At 41.5% G+C, this 16,572-nt stretch overlaps 2 protein-coding genes across 2 annotated transcripts in view; one reads left to right on the forward strand and one right to left on the reverse strand.

Annotated features, from left to right (window-relative positions):
- The window catches only part of cacna2d2a (calcium channel, voltage-dependent, alpha 2/delta subunit 2a), a gene marked incomplete at its 5' end in the record, with an annotated part of 142,254 nt that extends 132,887 nt beyond the window's left edge, over positions 1-9,367 (forward strand). The window contains 17 exons of the mRNA XM_080025334.1: positions 177-253; positions 3,375-3,435; positions 4,253-4,350; positions 4,820-4,910; positions 5,026-5,088; positions 5,298-5,401; positions 5,511-5,609; positions 6,034-6,125; positions 6,242-6,289; positions 6,405-6,476; positions 6,566-6,718; positions 6,904-6,956; positions 7,044-7,099; positions 7,614-7,740; positions 8,068-8,177; positions 8,447-8,529; positions 8,991-9,367. Of these exons, the coding sequence (XP_079881460.1) occupies positions 177-253; positions 3,375-3,435; positions 4,253-4,350; positions 4,820-4,910; positions 5,026-5,088; positions 5,298-5,401; positions 5,511-5,609; positions 6,034-6,125; positions 6,242-6,289; positions 6,405-6,476; positions 6,566-6,718; positions 6,904-6,956; positions 7,044-7,099; positions 7,614-7,740; positions 8,068-8,177; positions 8,447-8,529; positions 8,991-9,113 (1,510 nt within the window). The 3' untranslated portion in view covers positions 9,114-9,367. The remainder of the gene's footprint in view (positions 1-176; positions 254-3,374; positions 3,436-4,252; positions 4,351-4,819; positions 4,911-5,025; positions 5,089-5,297; positions 5,402-5,510; positions 5,610-6,033; positions 6,126-6,241; positions 6,290-6,404; positions 6,477-6,565; positions 6,719-6,903; positions 6,957-7,043; positions 7,100-7,613; positions 7,741-8,067; positions 8,178-8,446; positions 8,530-8,990) is intronic.
- A 3,498-nt stretch (positions 9,368-12,865) lies between these two features.
- abhd14b (abhydrolase domain containing 14B) lies at positions 12,866-16,522 on the reverse strand. The gene is made up of 4 exons (XM_080027066.1): positions 16,444-16,522; positions 15,168-15,382; positions 14,108-14,349; positions 12,866-13,867 (listed from the first exon to the last, which is right to left on the reverse strand). Exons 2-4 carry the CDS (start codon positions 15,379-15,381, stop codon positions 13,688-13,690), a joined length of 636 nt encoding a protein of 211 aa, XP_079883192.1. The 5' UTR covers position 15,382; positions 16,444-16,522; the 3' UTR covers positions 12,866-13,687.
- Positions 16,523-16,572: the final 50 nt, after the last annotated feature.

Below are 16,572 nucleotides of genomic sequence, written 5' to 3' on the forward strand. Positions count from 1 at the left end.
GACAGAGCACCTTTTTAAGATTGATTCCTCACTTTCTGATGACCTGCTTCTTCAACACCCCTAACCCCAAAGGAAAGACATCAAGTTAGCGCCGGCTGTGGGTGTGTGTGTTTTGTATGTCGGTAAAAAGCTTTGTGTGCAATCATAACATGTTGCTGATTTTCTCATCACCTCAGTCTAGGGTTGGTACTGCCCACATATAGTGAGAACCACATCAAGGCCAACCTGAGTGACCAGATTCTTCAGGTGCAGTGTAAGTACCCCGGGGAATACCCATCATCTTTCACTCTCTTTCGCTATCCTTCTCTTCCTCTCTCTTTCCACTCTCTCCTCTCTCTCTCTCTCTCTCTCTCTCTCTCTCTCTCTCTCTCTCTCTCTCTCTCTCTCTCTCTTCGGAATATGACCTTAAGCTCTTATTCAGTCCTTCACTCTTCCGGACTTTCCAACAACATCATCATCAGGGAGTGTCCAAGCAGAGTGCCCTCCCCCCCTCTCTCTCTCTCTACGCTCTCCGATAAACAGGATCTTACCTGAGTCCCCCGACTCCTCTACTGCCCCCCCTCCCCGTTCCCTCCTGTCTTCATGCTGTGCTGTAAAAAAAAAAATGGTGATGTTTTTTCTTCACACTGGCTGAAGAAAAAAATAACTGAACAGACAGAAAGGTGAAAGCTGTGGTTTTACTGTGTTTACTCAGGTTGAAAATAATGGTGACCCGTTGTACTATTATTTTTTTTGCCAAATGCTCTCGCCTCTTCTCCACCAAAGTAATGATTCTGAAGCATCTGTGTTTCGACAAGTATTCGATGTTCTGAAAAACGCATGTTTTTCACCTCCTTATGATGAGTTTTATGATTTCTAGGATTTTGTTTTTGTTTCCTTCTGTTATATGTGTGATTAGTTTTTTATTTATCTTTTGTATTTGTTTTGTTGGATTGTGTGAGATGTATCTCAGCTTTGGAATCATTCAGTGTTATAAACTCCCACACGCGCCTGGGATAAGGGCTTGTCAAATGTGGGAGTTTTTTTTTTGTGTGTCTGAATGGGGACACGTGTTGTCTCTCTCATTCTTTCTTTGTCCAGACCCTGTTACTCCCCTCTTTTCCTGTTTCTTTTGATTTGATTTCTTTTTGTTTGGACCATAGTTATCTCTCAGAGTTACTGTCTTTACTGTTTGTCTTTCCTTTCCTGGATTTTCCCAGTCTGTTGGTTTTTCTGTTCTCTCGTTTGCTCTCTGGCAAATAAGATGTTTGCTCTTCATTTCTTTTTCTTTTCTCTCGTGTCTTGTTTGACTTAAATTGGTTTCTTTCTTTTCAAGAAAACAATATTTTTATTCAAAAAGTAATTGAATAAAATATTGTCTGTGTGATTCCCCCCTCCCCTTCCCACCCGACCCCCTGTTTCTTTTTCTTGCTCTCTCCTTCTCTGATGGATCCACACAGTGCCATACACCAAGGGCAAGTATACACCATATCGGTCCACGTTCCTTTGCCTTTAACTTCTAACTCCCCACCGCTGCCTCCTCCCCACACCCCTCGTTCTGTCCCCCCCCCCCTTCCCCCCACCTGTCCTAGCCTGCTTGCCTTTGTCCCTGCCCATCTTGCCTTCAGGACACCCTCCCGTTTTTCCTCTTTTTTCCCCCTTGTATCCCTCCTTCTCCTCTTCACCTTCTTGCTGCAGCTCAGATCCCACATCTCTCCATACTAGACTCCTCTGGTCCCCCCCAGCCTCCTCACCCTCCTCCCCACATATTATCCGCTGCTCCAGAAGCAAAAAAAAAAAAAAAAACAGAAGGAAGGCAGATATTCATGTTCTTTGTTAAAACTTGTCTTTTGTTCCTCCTTCTCTTAATCCTTTTCCTTCTTTGGAACGCTCCAAATGGGTTGTGTCTGGCTCCTTCCTCCTCTCTGTCTTTTTTTTCTTTAATTTCCTTGTAATGTACCAGATTTCTTTCTTTTCCTTATATTCCTTCTGAAATTCTCTGTCACACTGTCGTTTTTCTCTCTTTCTCTCTCTCTCTCCCTCTCTTTGTCTCTCTCTCTCTTCCTGTCTTTTTCTTACAGTTACATTAGTTAATACATGTCTTAACTAGCTAATTCTCACACTGGGGCTCAGTTATTGACATTTATTCAATTTAGTTAAGAAAAACCTTTATCAATGTTATATCCAAAGCAAGATAGAGCATATTAAGCTCTACTGACAGTAAAATATGTTTTCGACGTAACACTTTCATAATGTAGGAATGTAAACACACCAATCGTATATGTTAATTTTGTAGTGCCATACCGTTGCTAAACATGACTTTCAGCACATGTTCATCATTAAAGTCCTTTAGTTATCATTATACTTAGACATAACTTTATTATTTTAATGATCTCCATATTAAAAATAAACACTTGTTTAACGATTGTTAGCCTCCGTAGCATCCGGTCTATGGCTGGATACGTTGCCAGCTGCAGACTGAGCCGTGTCCTGCCCACCGAGGCTCCTCCCATGTTGCCAGGTTGTCAGGGTAACCCTGGCGTCCTGTGTCGTCCCTCTGTACTCCCTCTGTCTCCATCAGCTTGTCTCCCTCCCTCCTCACCCCTCAGACTGCCAGGGGCACGGGCCCAACACTTCCTCAATAAACCCCGACCGGGGATGTGCACGGCATTGTGGGCGGAAAACTACCTGGGCACTCTATTTTAGCTCTAAAAAAAGTGTTTACTTCCCTCTGCTGTATACACAGTTGCAGGCCATGACGTTATGAGAAAATAACACGTTGGACTAATCGCAGAGTCACCTGTTGAGACTTTTAATGACGGTTGATATATTTTCTGCTCTGCCTGTGATAGATGAGATGAAGTTGCCCTTCGACATGCCCTTCACAATGCAATGCATTTCCTCTCATTATGTGTCTCTCTGAGCCCCTCTGCCACTGCCAGTCTGAGTGGTGACCACTTCCATCAGGACCTTCACCCACCTCCCCGCGCAACAGTTGGCCATGTTGATGCCTGCCTGATCAAAAAGCACTCATTGTGTTTAATAATCGTGTCTGAGAACTTGCTTCCTGGTACATATCACGTCGTGCAAGTCAGTTCTCAGACGTCCAAAAAATATTTTAGATTGAAACCTGAATGAATCAGAAAACGTTTTCTTGACAAAGTGACAAACCAACAAAAAAAAAAGGTGTGAGTGCTCAAGTCGTCCATTGAGAGTCAGGTTCTATTTGAGGCACCATATTGGCTAACGCTAGTGTTCCCATGATACCTCAGTGTTGCTATGGTAAACTCCCTCCTGCGTCCCCACACCTCTGGAGAACAGCTGCTGTTTCCCCACCACTCCCCGCTGCTCTGGCCACCGCTCTTCCCGGATAATCTTCCCCTTTCTGTTTGCAGATTTTGAATCACTGCTGCCAAACAGTTTTGAGTCTGAAGGCCATGTATTCATTGCTCCCAGGTAGCCCTGTGTGTGTGAATGCTCGCTGTCATTGATGGTCATCAGTGTTGTGGTCTTGTTTTTTTTCGTGTTTTTCTGATGCACTCTCTATACTTACTGTATTATCTTGTTGTTGTTTTGACTCCGCACATTTTCTGTCTTTCATCTCCTTTCTTGAGCATTGAGTCTTTTGTGATGTTGTGTAGCACTGTGTGGACGTGGTTGGTTTGATTCATTCATTTTTCATCTTGAGTGGTGTATATACTTGTAAAAATATAAAATTCATCATAACGTTATATTATTAACTGTTTTGGCATTTTCTCGTAAAGCCACATCAAATCTTCTCTGCATGCTGCTGCTACTGTGGCGCTTTATTTTTATATTACACAAATACATTAAGGCCTTGTTGGCTTGATTGTACAATGTAATGTTAAGAATAAAATGGATATTGGGCCAAACAAAAGCTACAGTGTGTATGAAAAACTGTCTGATATCCTTTTTGCATGCGCTGTTTTGTGTCACTACCTCCATCTGCAGCCTGAATTCTGAAACACACAGCTGATAAAATCACTCTATCAATGTGATGCCTGTGCTTTGCTCTGCAGTCCAATTCACATTTTGTGCTGATTTACAGCCATCTTAGCATATTGGTATTCAGGTGTCCAGACATGCATGCTGCACGTGATCACATCAAGTAACACATGTTTTCATGCATCCTCACTTTAGGTTGTTTATCCCATTATAAAGGACAAATAAGACAGAGTAAATGTTGCATAGACGTGTTTGTTTTCAGTGGGGTTTTTTTTCTCCGAGATAAAATGCCTAATCTGTTCTTCAGGGAGTACTGCAACGACCTGGAACTGTCCAACAACAACACTGAGTTCCTGCTCAACTTCATTGCTCTGATGGAGAAGGTGACACCGGACTCCAAACAATGTAGGTTTAATTTATTTTCAAAATGTGTTCATTCGAGATTGATGGAATTGGTTAAGGGTTGCGATATTATATTTGTTATGCTCAACAAAAATTCAATAAATAGACCAAAAAAAACAAAAGTGTACTAGTATTTATGCTAATACAAGTATTGCCTGTGTAGAAAAGCACATCAAAGGTTCTGTTTTTTTATGAGATTCCTAATAGGAAAAAATACAGTAACAACAACAACAACCTTATTCTCTTAAGAACTTAAATCCTTAAAACTGACTATCTGTTTGTATTATAAGTTATTATTAGTGTATTTTTGAAAGTGTAATACAAGAGCAAAAATGATGATAGAAAAGGTGCATTGTCGGCTTAATTGTATGTATTTCAGTTTTGCCACAAATCTGCCTCTGATGTGGATACAACTGATATTCTGTCTTGTTTCACCCCTTTTTTGGTCATCTCTGCCTTGAATCACATTTAGGTGACAATTTGCTCCTTCACAACCTAATCCTGGACACCGGCATCATCAGGCAGCTGGTCGATAAAGTGTGGAAGAACAAAGACTTGAATACGTGAGTATCATCATCCAGCCAGTACTGAGGGAGCGGACATCTTTAAGATTCGAACTCTGGATAAGATTGAGATTTCATTGTTTTGTCTCTTTCCCTCTGTCCCACTGACATTTAGATATGGCTTCCTGGCTGTGTTTGCTTCCACTGATGGAGGTGTAACCAGAGTGTTTCCCAACAAGTAAGTGCACTCCTCATCCAGGTCTGTGTAGTCTGGGCTGCAGGGCCTCTCTGTACTTCTTTTATGGTTCTCTCTTTATTTTCTTCTTTTTTTAAAGCAGTAAGTTGTGAAGTCTTAAGATGTTTCACACATAGACACATATTATATAGCACGAGGCTTGTGCTTTACAGATTTACAGCCTCCCGCGTCTGCTCTTTAAATCTCTTCAGGGCTTCAGAAACCTGGGAGGAAGACCCGGAGCCCTTTAATGCTAGCTATTACCGACGCAGTCTTGACAACAAGGGCTACATCTTCCGCGCGCCTTATCGAACAGGTGAAAAATGCTCTTGGTCTTGGGGTTATATATCTCACAATGGGCACTTTGATCCTAACCCTTCTCCTGGCTTGTTTATTGTATGTCTATTTGTTTTACCTCTTTAAAGCTAGGGACGAGCTGCTGAACCCAGAGAACGACACCATAGGGATCCTGGTCAGCACGGCGGTGGAGTTTACAGTCGGAGGGAAGACCATCAAACCTGCAGGTAGGCTCTTTAAGAGGAGACCGGAATCATTGTGATGCCATATGTCATAGGGAAATGTGTCAGGCAATAACATATATCTGTGTTTGTATTTATTGTCACTTTGAGTGGACATGTCCCAGCTCTGCATCTATCCGTTTGTGAATTTATATGTGCATCAATCCGTTGGGCTTTTTTGTTTGTTTGCATTTTAAACCCTTTCCAGGGGGCGCCCTTAGCTCAGTTGGTAGGGCGTCCCCCCCATGGGCCTCGGCCAGCAGCGGACCGGGGTTCGATTCCAGCCCGCGGTCGTTCTCTGCATGTCACTCCCCTCTCTGCCCCATTTCAATTCTGTCTCTACACTATCAATAAAGCATAAAAATGCCCCAAAAATATCTTAAAAAAAAAAAAAAAAAACCTTTCCTAACAAATCTTCTCTTGCTGCCAGTGGTTGGAGTGAAACTTGACCTTGAAGCCTGGACAGATAAGTTCAAGATTCTTGCCAGTAACCACACAGACGGCCATCAAGGCTCAAATACGGTAACAACGGAATATGCATTAAAAAAGTACCAAATATTATATTTATGAGTTGAAGTCTTCAGCGGTATTTGTTTATTTTTGTTTCACTTTGTTTATTTTTTTTACCTCGGTGACAGTGTGGACCAAACAGGGTCTGTGAAATGGACTGCGAAGCCAACAGCGATGTAATTACTTTCTCCATGTTTTTAATGAGCTTACTGCAATTCAGCTCGATCTTCTGTGTCACAGCATTGTTAATGTTGTACCTCAATTTAACATCTCACATTTGTCTCTGTGCAGGACCTCTTGTGTTATTTAATAGATGATGGTGGATTCCTAATCATGTCTAATCAGAAAGAGGACTGGAACAAGGTGAAGTTTAAAAAATACAATTTCACACCGATCGTGGTTTCTCACTAATCTTTCCACTCAGCGTGACCGGTGGTTCTTAATCTTCACAGGTGGGAATGTTCTTCAGCGATGTCGATCCATACTTGATGTATGCTCTCTTCAACAACTCCTTCTACAACCGCAAGCAGTCCTACGACTATCAGTCTGTGTGTGAACGGATTCCCAACAGTGATACTGGAGCAGCACCCAGAGGAGTGTTTGTGGTAAGAACATAAAGGACAAAATGTGAAACAAATCTAAATAATTAATGTAGTAGACCATATTACAATGCCCTGAATTGATGGCATACAGAGAGATAGATGGGGTTTTGGTAGAAATATACTTGTAATCCCGTTGATATGACATACATTTTTTTGCTAAATGTTTATCTTTCTGGTTGTATCTGCAGCCTACAATTGCAGATTTTGTAAACGTGGCCTGGTGGACATCTGCGGCCGCATGGTGAGAGTGGGAACTTTTACAATCAGTACTTCTAGTAAACAGCACCATGATCACTGCTAAATACATGCATTCCCATTGTATCCACAGGTCCTTGTTCCAACAGTTCATATACGGACTTGCCTATCACAGCTGGTTTGTCAGAGGTAGGAGCAAACAAAGACACATTCAGTCATGAAATGTTTTCTCTGTGTTTTACGTTTCTGCATGTCATGCTGAAAGGTACAACAACATTTTGGGAAATATATTAAGTGGCTTTCTTGCCAAGAGTTTGATGAAAACATCAGCTCATATGTGTGTCAAGTAAGAAACTAGAGCCAGGAGGCGAGTATAGCCTAGCTTATCATACACAGGTAAACAGCTAGCCTGGGTCTCTCCACAATTCAAAGTTTATCGCTTATGAATAAATAAGAAATGTAACCAAAAATAGAATGTGTGTGTGAGTGGGGGCGGGGGTTTATGATATTGTTCATTTAAAATCACTTACTAAAAGAAAAAAAACGCTTGTGTCAAGTAACGTTAAAGGGGTAGAGGTTTTTCCTGCTTTTCCCAAGTGTAGACATAGCTATACAGTACTTCCCAGTTTTAGAATCCGATCCTATAAATCAATCCAACTGACAAGTGTTACTCTTGCGTCTTTGTGCTCTGGTGATGCTGCAGATGAGGTGGATGCAGAAGGAATGGACCCAAGACAAGAGCGGGGTTGTGTAATGATCCAGACCCAATTCTACTTAAGTAATGTCAGCAGCTCCTACAATGTACTGCAGGACTGTGGCAACTGCTCAAGGTCTGTACACACACACACACACACACACACAAACACACCACACGTATACACACACATATGCGCACGTGCACACACTCACACATACACAAGAATCGCACTTTGACAGAGGCTAATAAACTATGCTGATGATTAAACCGTATCAGCGTTTAATGAAATGGCCACATCATCGGCTCAATGAGCCTCGTAAGACCGTCTCGCGGATCTCACCGATGCATTAGCAAATGAGCCTGTGATGTAAGCGAGAGTGGGGGTTGTTGACAGAGTTGTCTCTCTCTCTCTCTCTCTCTCTTTATCTCTCTCTCTCTCTCTCTCTCTCTCTCTCTGCAGGCTGATCCATGCCAAGAGAATTAACAACACCAACTTGCTGTTTGTGGTGGCGGAGAAGCTGTCGTGCAACACTTGCGAAATAGAGAAGCTGTCCCAGGAGGAGGAAGAATGTATCCTTGTTCACACCAGCTGGCAGAGACTGAGACACACACACACACACTAACACTCTAATGGCTACAGTCTATGTCTTTATCACCATGGTAACAGAGATGTTTCACGTTCATTTCAAGGTTTTTTTTTTTTTTTCATGATGCCGGAAATGATGACCAGTTTCTTTTATTTGCCCGTGTTTGAGTGCAAGTGAAGAAATCAGTGTTTGGGAAAAAATGAAATTCATGGTATTTTAAATAAAATATTCCTTAATTGATGAAATTTTCAGTCAAGGAGGAAAATCCATGTGAAGATATGCCTTTGGCACGCTATCGAAAAGGACCCGCCACCTGCTTCGACAATAACCTATCTGTAAGAGTTTCAAATATAAACAAACAACTACTAATATATAGTTTGGTCAAATAGTAAACCAACACCAGTTTAATTTCCCTTGAGTGCACAGTTAAGGGAATTAAAACGATTTAACAACATAAGTGAATGCATAGATTTTCTTTTTGCAAATTAACCATTCACTTTGATTCAAACGTGAAGAATTTGATTTCTTGTGACACTCAACAGTGAAACGCAATTCATCACTTTGACAAAGTAAGTGTGAATGAAGAGACCTGTATCCACCTGCCTTTCCAAAGAAACAGGTTTAGCATGTGGACAGACAGAATTAAACAAAAAAAGTTTTACTCATCATTTCAATTGATCTAATATAAGTTACAAAGCAGCTTTAATATAGATGCAATTTCCATTGGCATGCAGTATTAAAACACATATCCTAGATACAAAATGTGTTACTTAAAGCTCAAATTTTTCCTCTGCAGGAGAACACGTCAGACTGTGGACGAGGCCACTCCTTCCGTCCATCCCTCTACACCTTACTGCTCCTTCAGCTGCTTCTGCTTTATCCAGCCGTCAGCCCCCACGTTCTCTCTCCAACACATTAACTCCATCCTCCATATATACAACTCCTTTAAGACCTGCCGAGCTTCTTTGCCAACCTCTCTGAGCCCACCTCCCACCCTCCATTGACCCCCTAAGCCCCTCCCCCTTGTTATAGTCATAGGTAATAATGGGACTTCCCTGTCACGGCAAGTCGGAAGCCCTGAGTGCCGTGCCTACCCAGCTCGCTTCAGTCCGCGTCGCTTAGTGACAACCTGCCGGGCATTTTTTGTGTCCTCAGCCAGCTAAAACCTCCATCTGCAGGAAAAAGAATGGGTGGTGCCTGGACCACCTGGCTCATCAAAGAGGCAACGTCAGAAAAGAGTTGAAAAACAAACTGTTACCATGACAACCCTGCCACCTGCCACCATCTAGAGAAAGGGATGGGGACAGAGGACAGGCCAATGTCCCTCGTCCCACCTCTTGGGAGGGTTGAGGTTTGACCGTCCGCCTTTCGCATCTGTCCGTCAGATAGACAGATGGCAGGACTTCTCCTCCTTCTTCTCTCCTCCATCTCGGGGAGTCTCGCCGCTCTGTCCTTCGCCTCTCGGAAAAGAGGCTGTGTGGACCATTCAGCCAGTTATAGCCACCATAAAAGAAAATAACATTTAAAAAAAAAATAGAACTGTCGAGTATACAAAATATCAAGTATAAACTGCTAGAGTGATGAGTATTCCAAACATACAGTATATTTAGTTTGTAATTTTGAAAAGGAAGTTGTTAGGTGTTAACTTTAAAAAAAAAAGAAAAAAAGAAGACATGAATTAATTTATGCACTATATCTACTTGCCAAAATGAGATAGACTTTCATGTGGTCTTATTTGTATGGCCAAAACACGAGGAGGGGGGAATGGGTTCTGATTTAAATTCAGGATAAACCATGAGAGGAAGAGGAGACACTCAGAAACGGAATGCTGATTCATTATGTGCGGCGCCTAATTACAGATTAATGCTTTTAAAAGACGTCCACTGGGAGTGTCGTAATTACGTGATCGTAATCGCATTCCTTGAAGCACTTTTCTCTTATATTTGCTATTTAACTCTAGTGCTTTCTGACTTTGTGACTGACGGCTGTACATAATGAATCAGTGTTCAGTTACTGCAGATTTGAAGCATTGTTGATGTTGTGTATTCTCCTCTATGATCAATCCACCATGCTGACCTCCGGTTTGGATTGATGAAAAAAAAAAGAAAAAAAAAATAATTCCTGTGCTCTCTGACGGGAAAGCTCACCTCTGCCAATCCTTATGAGGCTCCTCTAGTAACCTCTACTAATGCTCCTAATCTCGATTTGTATATGTGCTTTACTCCTGTTCACACAACAGACACAATATCTCTGCCTCATGACCATCTCATACTAGTTCCAGGTGGCTTTTCAATAATTTTTTTAAATGGGCTTGTATTACCTTTGACTGATGCTGTTCGACCTTCAGAATCATTCGCTGCTGGGGGATAGGGGCTTATTTAACATTTCCAACAAAAGTTCAGAAGACAGGCAACTAAATATGGTGAATCACGTGCAGTAGTAGTCTGGTTGTAATCCGTCACAGTTCATCAATTCATCATTACGATGTGTGAAATTTCATTTAGACTCCCATGTTTAGGAGCCACTCTGTTTCATAGTGCCTTGATGCACTTTGTTTTGGACCATATGGGCTGCGTAAAAGTAGAGCCACTGTATAGTACCTTTATAGAGCAGCCGTCTTTGAGGCTTCCGATAATACAGGAGCCAGTGAGACCCAATCTGTCGGCTATAGAAATAGCTTTCCACAGAGCCGTGGCACAGACCAGTTCTAGCTTAATGTATTTGTCCTCTTGGCTGTGGCTTCTGTGCCATCATATGGAGTTACTATACCGTTCCTTTACAAAGCCATGTATAGAGCTATGATACACTATCAGTATACAGCGACTAAACTGGCCATAGAGAGTTTTTAGGGCCACCTGACTGCTATAGTTCTGCCTGAATCGTATGTGTTTGTGTGTGTGAATGTTAGTTTGCATTAAGAACCCTCAAAGGGTATGTGTTTTTAAATGAGTGTGTGAGGGATGACTGACAGCTGTGGCAGCATAGCTGTTTTTCCTGTTCCTATGTTTCAACCGACAAAAGTCCAGTGTTGTGGAGTAAAAAAAAACGAGGGGAGATTTACTGAAACAAAAATATTCCATATTTGACCATCAGTCTGCCTAAATATTAATCTAAGGGAGCACAGGTGTCCAAAAGAATGTGTAGTTCATCAGTGTTTTCTGCTTCAAATGCAACATAGTTAACAAAGCCTCTCTAAATGCCTTAGTGTTACACAGTACGGAGCTCTGATGTTTTTCCCACCCCTCTTCATGTACACACTTTCTCACGCACACACACACACACACACACAAATATGAAAATCCAAAACATTCTCTCCCGCTGGGTTTTCTTGGTGTTCTGCCGTCAGTATAGTGAGCTCTATCTTTGGTATTTATAAATCTTGGAATTATTTGTTATTGACCGATGCCTGTTTGATTAAATGCTTAAAAGCACGTGGGAGTTTTCAATTTCAAACGCCTTTGATGTTCACACCCAAGTCCAAACCTCGCTGTATTGCTCATGTGGGACGGCTCGGGCAAACTATTTGAACTTTGACGACACACACTCTGTACAGTTGTTGGTACTATTTGATGTTACAAACATGCTGGCACAGTGACTGCAGCCAGTCTGACCCTGAAAAAAAAAAAATCTGATATTAAAAAGTTGGCTCCTTTTCGGTGTTGAGGGCTGGGTCATCTGACGCAGAATGCAATTTCACTTTTCTGGCAATTGTTTGTCTCCGTCATGTGCCATTAATTCTGTCTGTATATCCATGTTTTCACTGTCTGTAAATGAGCGCTACACGTGCCTGTGGAAATGTACCCCCTGCTACTTCCTCTCTTCTCCCGACCTGCACACAGTCTCACACGTAAACTAAATATGTAGGCCCACAGTTGTTTCACCTGCACTGAGACACTATGCGAGCACACTCACTGACCTATAAGCAAACATGTAATGGCACATATTCGCGCCCTCCTAAAAGATGTCAAACACCAGGCAGAAGTAGTAAGCCAAGGACGTCACTTCCCGATTATTTTGTTGTTTTGTTTTTGTTTCTTTTGGTGAGCGGGCAGAATGTCAGAGGAAAGCTCAGGGAGTGGGTCTCCACAGAGCAGCACAGGCCTGAAGGTCACATGGGATTCATGTGGTGATGTCTGTGCGTGCAGAAAAATGTTTTCTTAAAGGGACACGCAATTTCTGTGGTTTGACAAATGTACTTTTTGCCAAAAAAAAAAGAAGAGGAAAAAATAGAAAATTGGACCAGCTTGGGGATGAAAAGGGAGGAGGGTCGGCTTTAGGACAGGACCCTAGACTAAGTAGGGGGATGGTTTTCATAAAGCCTCTTGCCCCCTCCCGACCCTCGCTGCATCTGTGTCGGTGCGTCTCTGTGGGAAAGACATGTATGTATGTGATTCTGTAGTCTGTAGTCTGGTGCTATGTGACCCTGTTTGACAATTGTGTGAAAAATAACAGCAACATTTAGAGAAAAAAATTATAAAATCAGTCGAATTTTAAGTGAAGTTAAAAGAATTATATATATATAGTATATATATAGGAATACAGCACTGTTGATAAGTTTGAGATCTGAAATCAAAATGTTTTTAATTTCTTTTTAGTTTGTTGAGTTTTCGTGTACGTGTGTGAGTGTGAATGTTGGTGTGCGTGGAAGATTTAGCTCCTTCTTTTCTTGGCACTGGTCCATGTTGCTCCATTCTTTTGTACAGATGAAGCTTAAAAAATGAAAAGAAAAGAAGAGGGCAAAATTTGTAAAATATTGTGTCTGTGACTCCTTGTAAAATATTTTCAAATTGTTTATTACAGAGAATCAGTTATTAAATAATGTTCATATTTTTCACTTCATTTCAGCGTGTGGCATTCATTTGTATAGAACATGTAGGCCTACTAGGGTTCATGGAATTAAAGGAAACGATTGACAGAGGAAAGATGTTCATGTTACTGTGGGATTGCATAGTTGGTCGAGTGAGTACTAAAACCTTACATACAGTCATAGTGCATTACATAACAACAAATGGATTATTTTGGATTATGTTAGATGTCAATGTTTGTTTTGTTTTAAAGCACTTTCATGTCAGTAAGTGACAAGTTATTTTGCTTTTTACATTTTGAACTGAAAATGCAGTCTGAGATAATCGGTATCCCCCTACAACTTCTGCTTTAAGAAAGTTAAAACATCTCCATATTTACCAAGGGTGTTAGGCACAGTCTGTAGTACTTCCAAAATGAAACACATGATAATGGTCAGGTAGACTCTGCATTATGGAGGGGAGAGCTATAACTCTGCAGCAAAGTGAATTACTGCATTCCTCAAAACGTTTTACTTTACTGTTGAAAGTTCATCTCCTCCCACAGTTAGAACAGTATTGATTTTCAGTTTCATGTCAAAATCAGCTCATGATGGAGAATGTGTCGTCGCCTCATTTTCTCACATTACAAATGATCAATGTATTTCTGAATCATTTATACGTGACTGTGTTGTTGAAAGTCTTCACAGCATCACAGCCCGTTCAGGAAGTCGGTTAGAGCTTTGTGCCAGGTGTCCGGGTCGTCCAGGTAACAGGGGTGACCCGCCCCTTTAATCACCACCACGCTGTGATTGGCCAGACTGTTCAGGTTGCGGAATGACAGTTCTCCCAGCTGAACGTCCTGGTCACCATAAACGATCAGAGAAGGGACCTGGAGGAGACACACAACAGATTTTTCAGAGGAATGATTTGCAAACTCTCTTATCATTTTGGTTTAATCAAATCTGTTTGGTTTTAAATTAAAGTCATAGCACGGGAAAAGCTCTCTCTGGTATGAGTGAAAAAAAGTGGGTTTGACGTGCACAGTTGCTCCTTTTAAAGAGAAAACCAGGAGCACACATAATTTTAAAAAATAAAATAAAAACTACAAGGGATATGTCAGACTGTATACCTTTACACTCTGGTACTGCGCTGCTGTGAATTTTTCAGTGCAAATTGGAGCAAGAGGGACGTAGGCTTGAATCAGAGCCGAGTGCTGGTGGAGGAAGGGGAGCGAGTACATCCCACTGAGGGAAGGGCTGATCATCACCACAGGACTCAGGCACAGCTGCTCACACACCTCCTTCAGAAACCCTGCAGGGGCCAGTTCTCCCATCGCCGCCGGGGCCTCGGCTGACTTCGATCGACCAAAGCCTGTGGACAGACGGACGGAGGAGTTTAGGAGCTTTAAAATACCAGTGATTAGTTGACCCAGTTTGTATTATCCAAAAAGTAGCAGTCCTTATTGTTCTCACAAAAACAGTCCAAATCTGAACACACAGACTTGATGTTCAACGTGACTTACACTTAAAGGTGACATCATTCTCTAATTCCTTTGTGAATACCGGTTCATAAATCCACTTAAAAATCATCGAAAACAAGATAGACACCTCATAGCTACCGAACAATGCCTGAGGACCAGTTTTCTCCGGTTTTAAGATCACATATAATTCTCATTTTCAGGTTCAAAATTGTATTTTGATTTTCTTCTAGAAACTGTTTACAATGGTGTGGTGTCCAAAAAAAACTTTATATTTCTCACACAGTGCCATTGCTGAATCTCTTTTCACCCTCTGTCTGAAATGCTCCGTTTTAGCTAAACCCAGATTTCCACAAAGCCCAGTCTGCTCTGATTGGCTATAGGTCCTGATGCGGGGGGCACAAGTACTGCCTGCAAGCTCAATGTGGCGGACTGATGGCTAGATTCAGGGGTATTTAGGGGTGTGCTTATCACAGGTGAATGTATTGCTAAGTTCGGTTGGTGATGGAGGGGCCAGGAAGAGAGAAAAAGAGAGAGGGTTGTTTTTTTCTCATACTTTGGGAGTCTCTAGGTACAAACTTTCCTGCATATTACCAAGTCATAAAATCACCAAATGCCAAAGGTGTTTAGGATTGATGTGCCTGCTTTGCCAGGTTGGTATAGGCCAGACTTGTAGTTGGAAAGGGCCGTGCTCGTCTCCCCTCAGACTCACCTGGCAGGTCGATGGCGACCGCACGGCAGCCCGCTCTGGCCAGAATGTCCAGGGTGCCGATGTTGAGCCAGTTTTGGTGAGAAAACATTTTGCCGTGAAGAAGTAAAACTGACATCTTCACTTCTCCTGCAGCAGGTTCACTCTGTGCGTAGAACAGCGGCGCATTGCAGCTGGGCACCTGCACACTCCCCTCTGTCCTCTTTACAGCCGACATCCTGAACAGACACATAAGCACATACACGTTTTACTTCAAAGTCTGTTTATAGGTTTTATAGTCCCTTAAACTTCAACTCTGAATTAACTTGTACTATTAGTCGAGCATTATCTGTGTGTGTGGTGGAAGGCCTACAACTTCTTTGACAAAAGGAAAGGATCTTAATACTTCTTCTCTTTTTTTTTGACTAATGGATAACAACCACTATTTTCTAAAAAAAAAAGAAAAGAAAAAAAAGAAAAAACATTATTCTTCAATATTGCTGCATGTTGATTACTTTGACTTTAATAAGCTCTATTTTCATGCATATACTTTATAGACCTCCTTACTTTTCAACAAGATTTTGAAAGTAGAACGTTTATTTTTAACTGAGAATGTAGCCTATTCACAGGGATATCGATAGCCTATTTAGGGTTATGGGCATTTATTTATTTATGTTAACCCATTTTTGTCACTGGGTTACATTAACTATCTGATTACTAACATTTATTAAATGTATCTAGACTTACAGTAAAGTGTTGCCCTGTTTAATGTACAGTAAATTAAAAAGTATGGCCATCCCTCAGTGGAGTAGGTAGAAGCATACAATGTCAAAAATACTGACTTTAAAATTATTTTATGCAAGTGTCAAGTGGGAAGTTTTTTTCAGTTTTAGTTCAATAAGAAGACCGGTGCATGTCCTGGCAAATTAAAGTGAAATCAATGCAACAACAACAGCAGTAGTTTAGTAAATACGCAGCTCACTATCGCAGTTTCAACAAGTTAAACATTGTCAGTTGCTCTAAAAGGACATACAGTATCGCGTTGGACAGCAGGGGTTTGCACGTGTCGTTGTGCCATTTGTAGCCTATCTGTGCGTTTACAAATTGTATTTTGTTGCCCGCTGCCCAGCAATAAACAGGAGTCGGATGTTTAATGTAAGAAGAGTTGGAGCAAAGCTGGCAGGTTAAACACAAGAGTCTGATCAAAGTCCACATTAGACCATGTTATTTGTAATACCGAACTCCTACGCAGCATATAACAGAAAAAATAAAATAAAACGCCTGTTATTTTTCTTCTTACCTGGCAAACACCGAGGAAAACCAAAAACAAAGCAGGCCAGTCTAGCGTTGAGCCAGTTGTAGTTTCACTTTATTTCCTGGCAAGCAGAAAGAAAAAAAAAATCAAGGAAACTCAAGAAATTATTCTACT

This window comes from Ammodytes marinus (assembly GCF_949987685.1).
Source record: "Ammodytes marinus genome assembly, chromosome: 4".
Classification (NCBI taxonomy): Eukaryota; Metazoa; Chordata; class Actinopteri; order Uranoscopiformes; family Ammodytidae; genus Ammodytes; species Ammodytes marinus.

Bases quoted from the DNA above. Each gene is read 5' to 3' on its own strand.
- abhd14b (XM_080027066.1), bottom strand. From the start codon at position 15,381: ATGTCGGCTGTAAAGAGGACAGAGGGGAGTGTGCAGGTGCCCAGCTGC. The intron at 14,350-15,167 runs GTGAGTCTGAGG...GTCTGTCCACAG, and splicing joins GGTCGCCATCGACCTGCCAG to GCTTTGGTCGATCGAAGTCA. The intron at 13,868-14,107 runs GTATACAGTCTG...TGTCTCCTCCAG, and splicing joins CGCAGTACCAGAGTGTAAAG to GTCCCTTCTCTGATCGTTTA.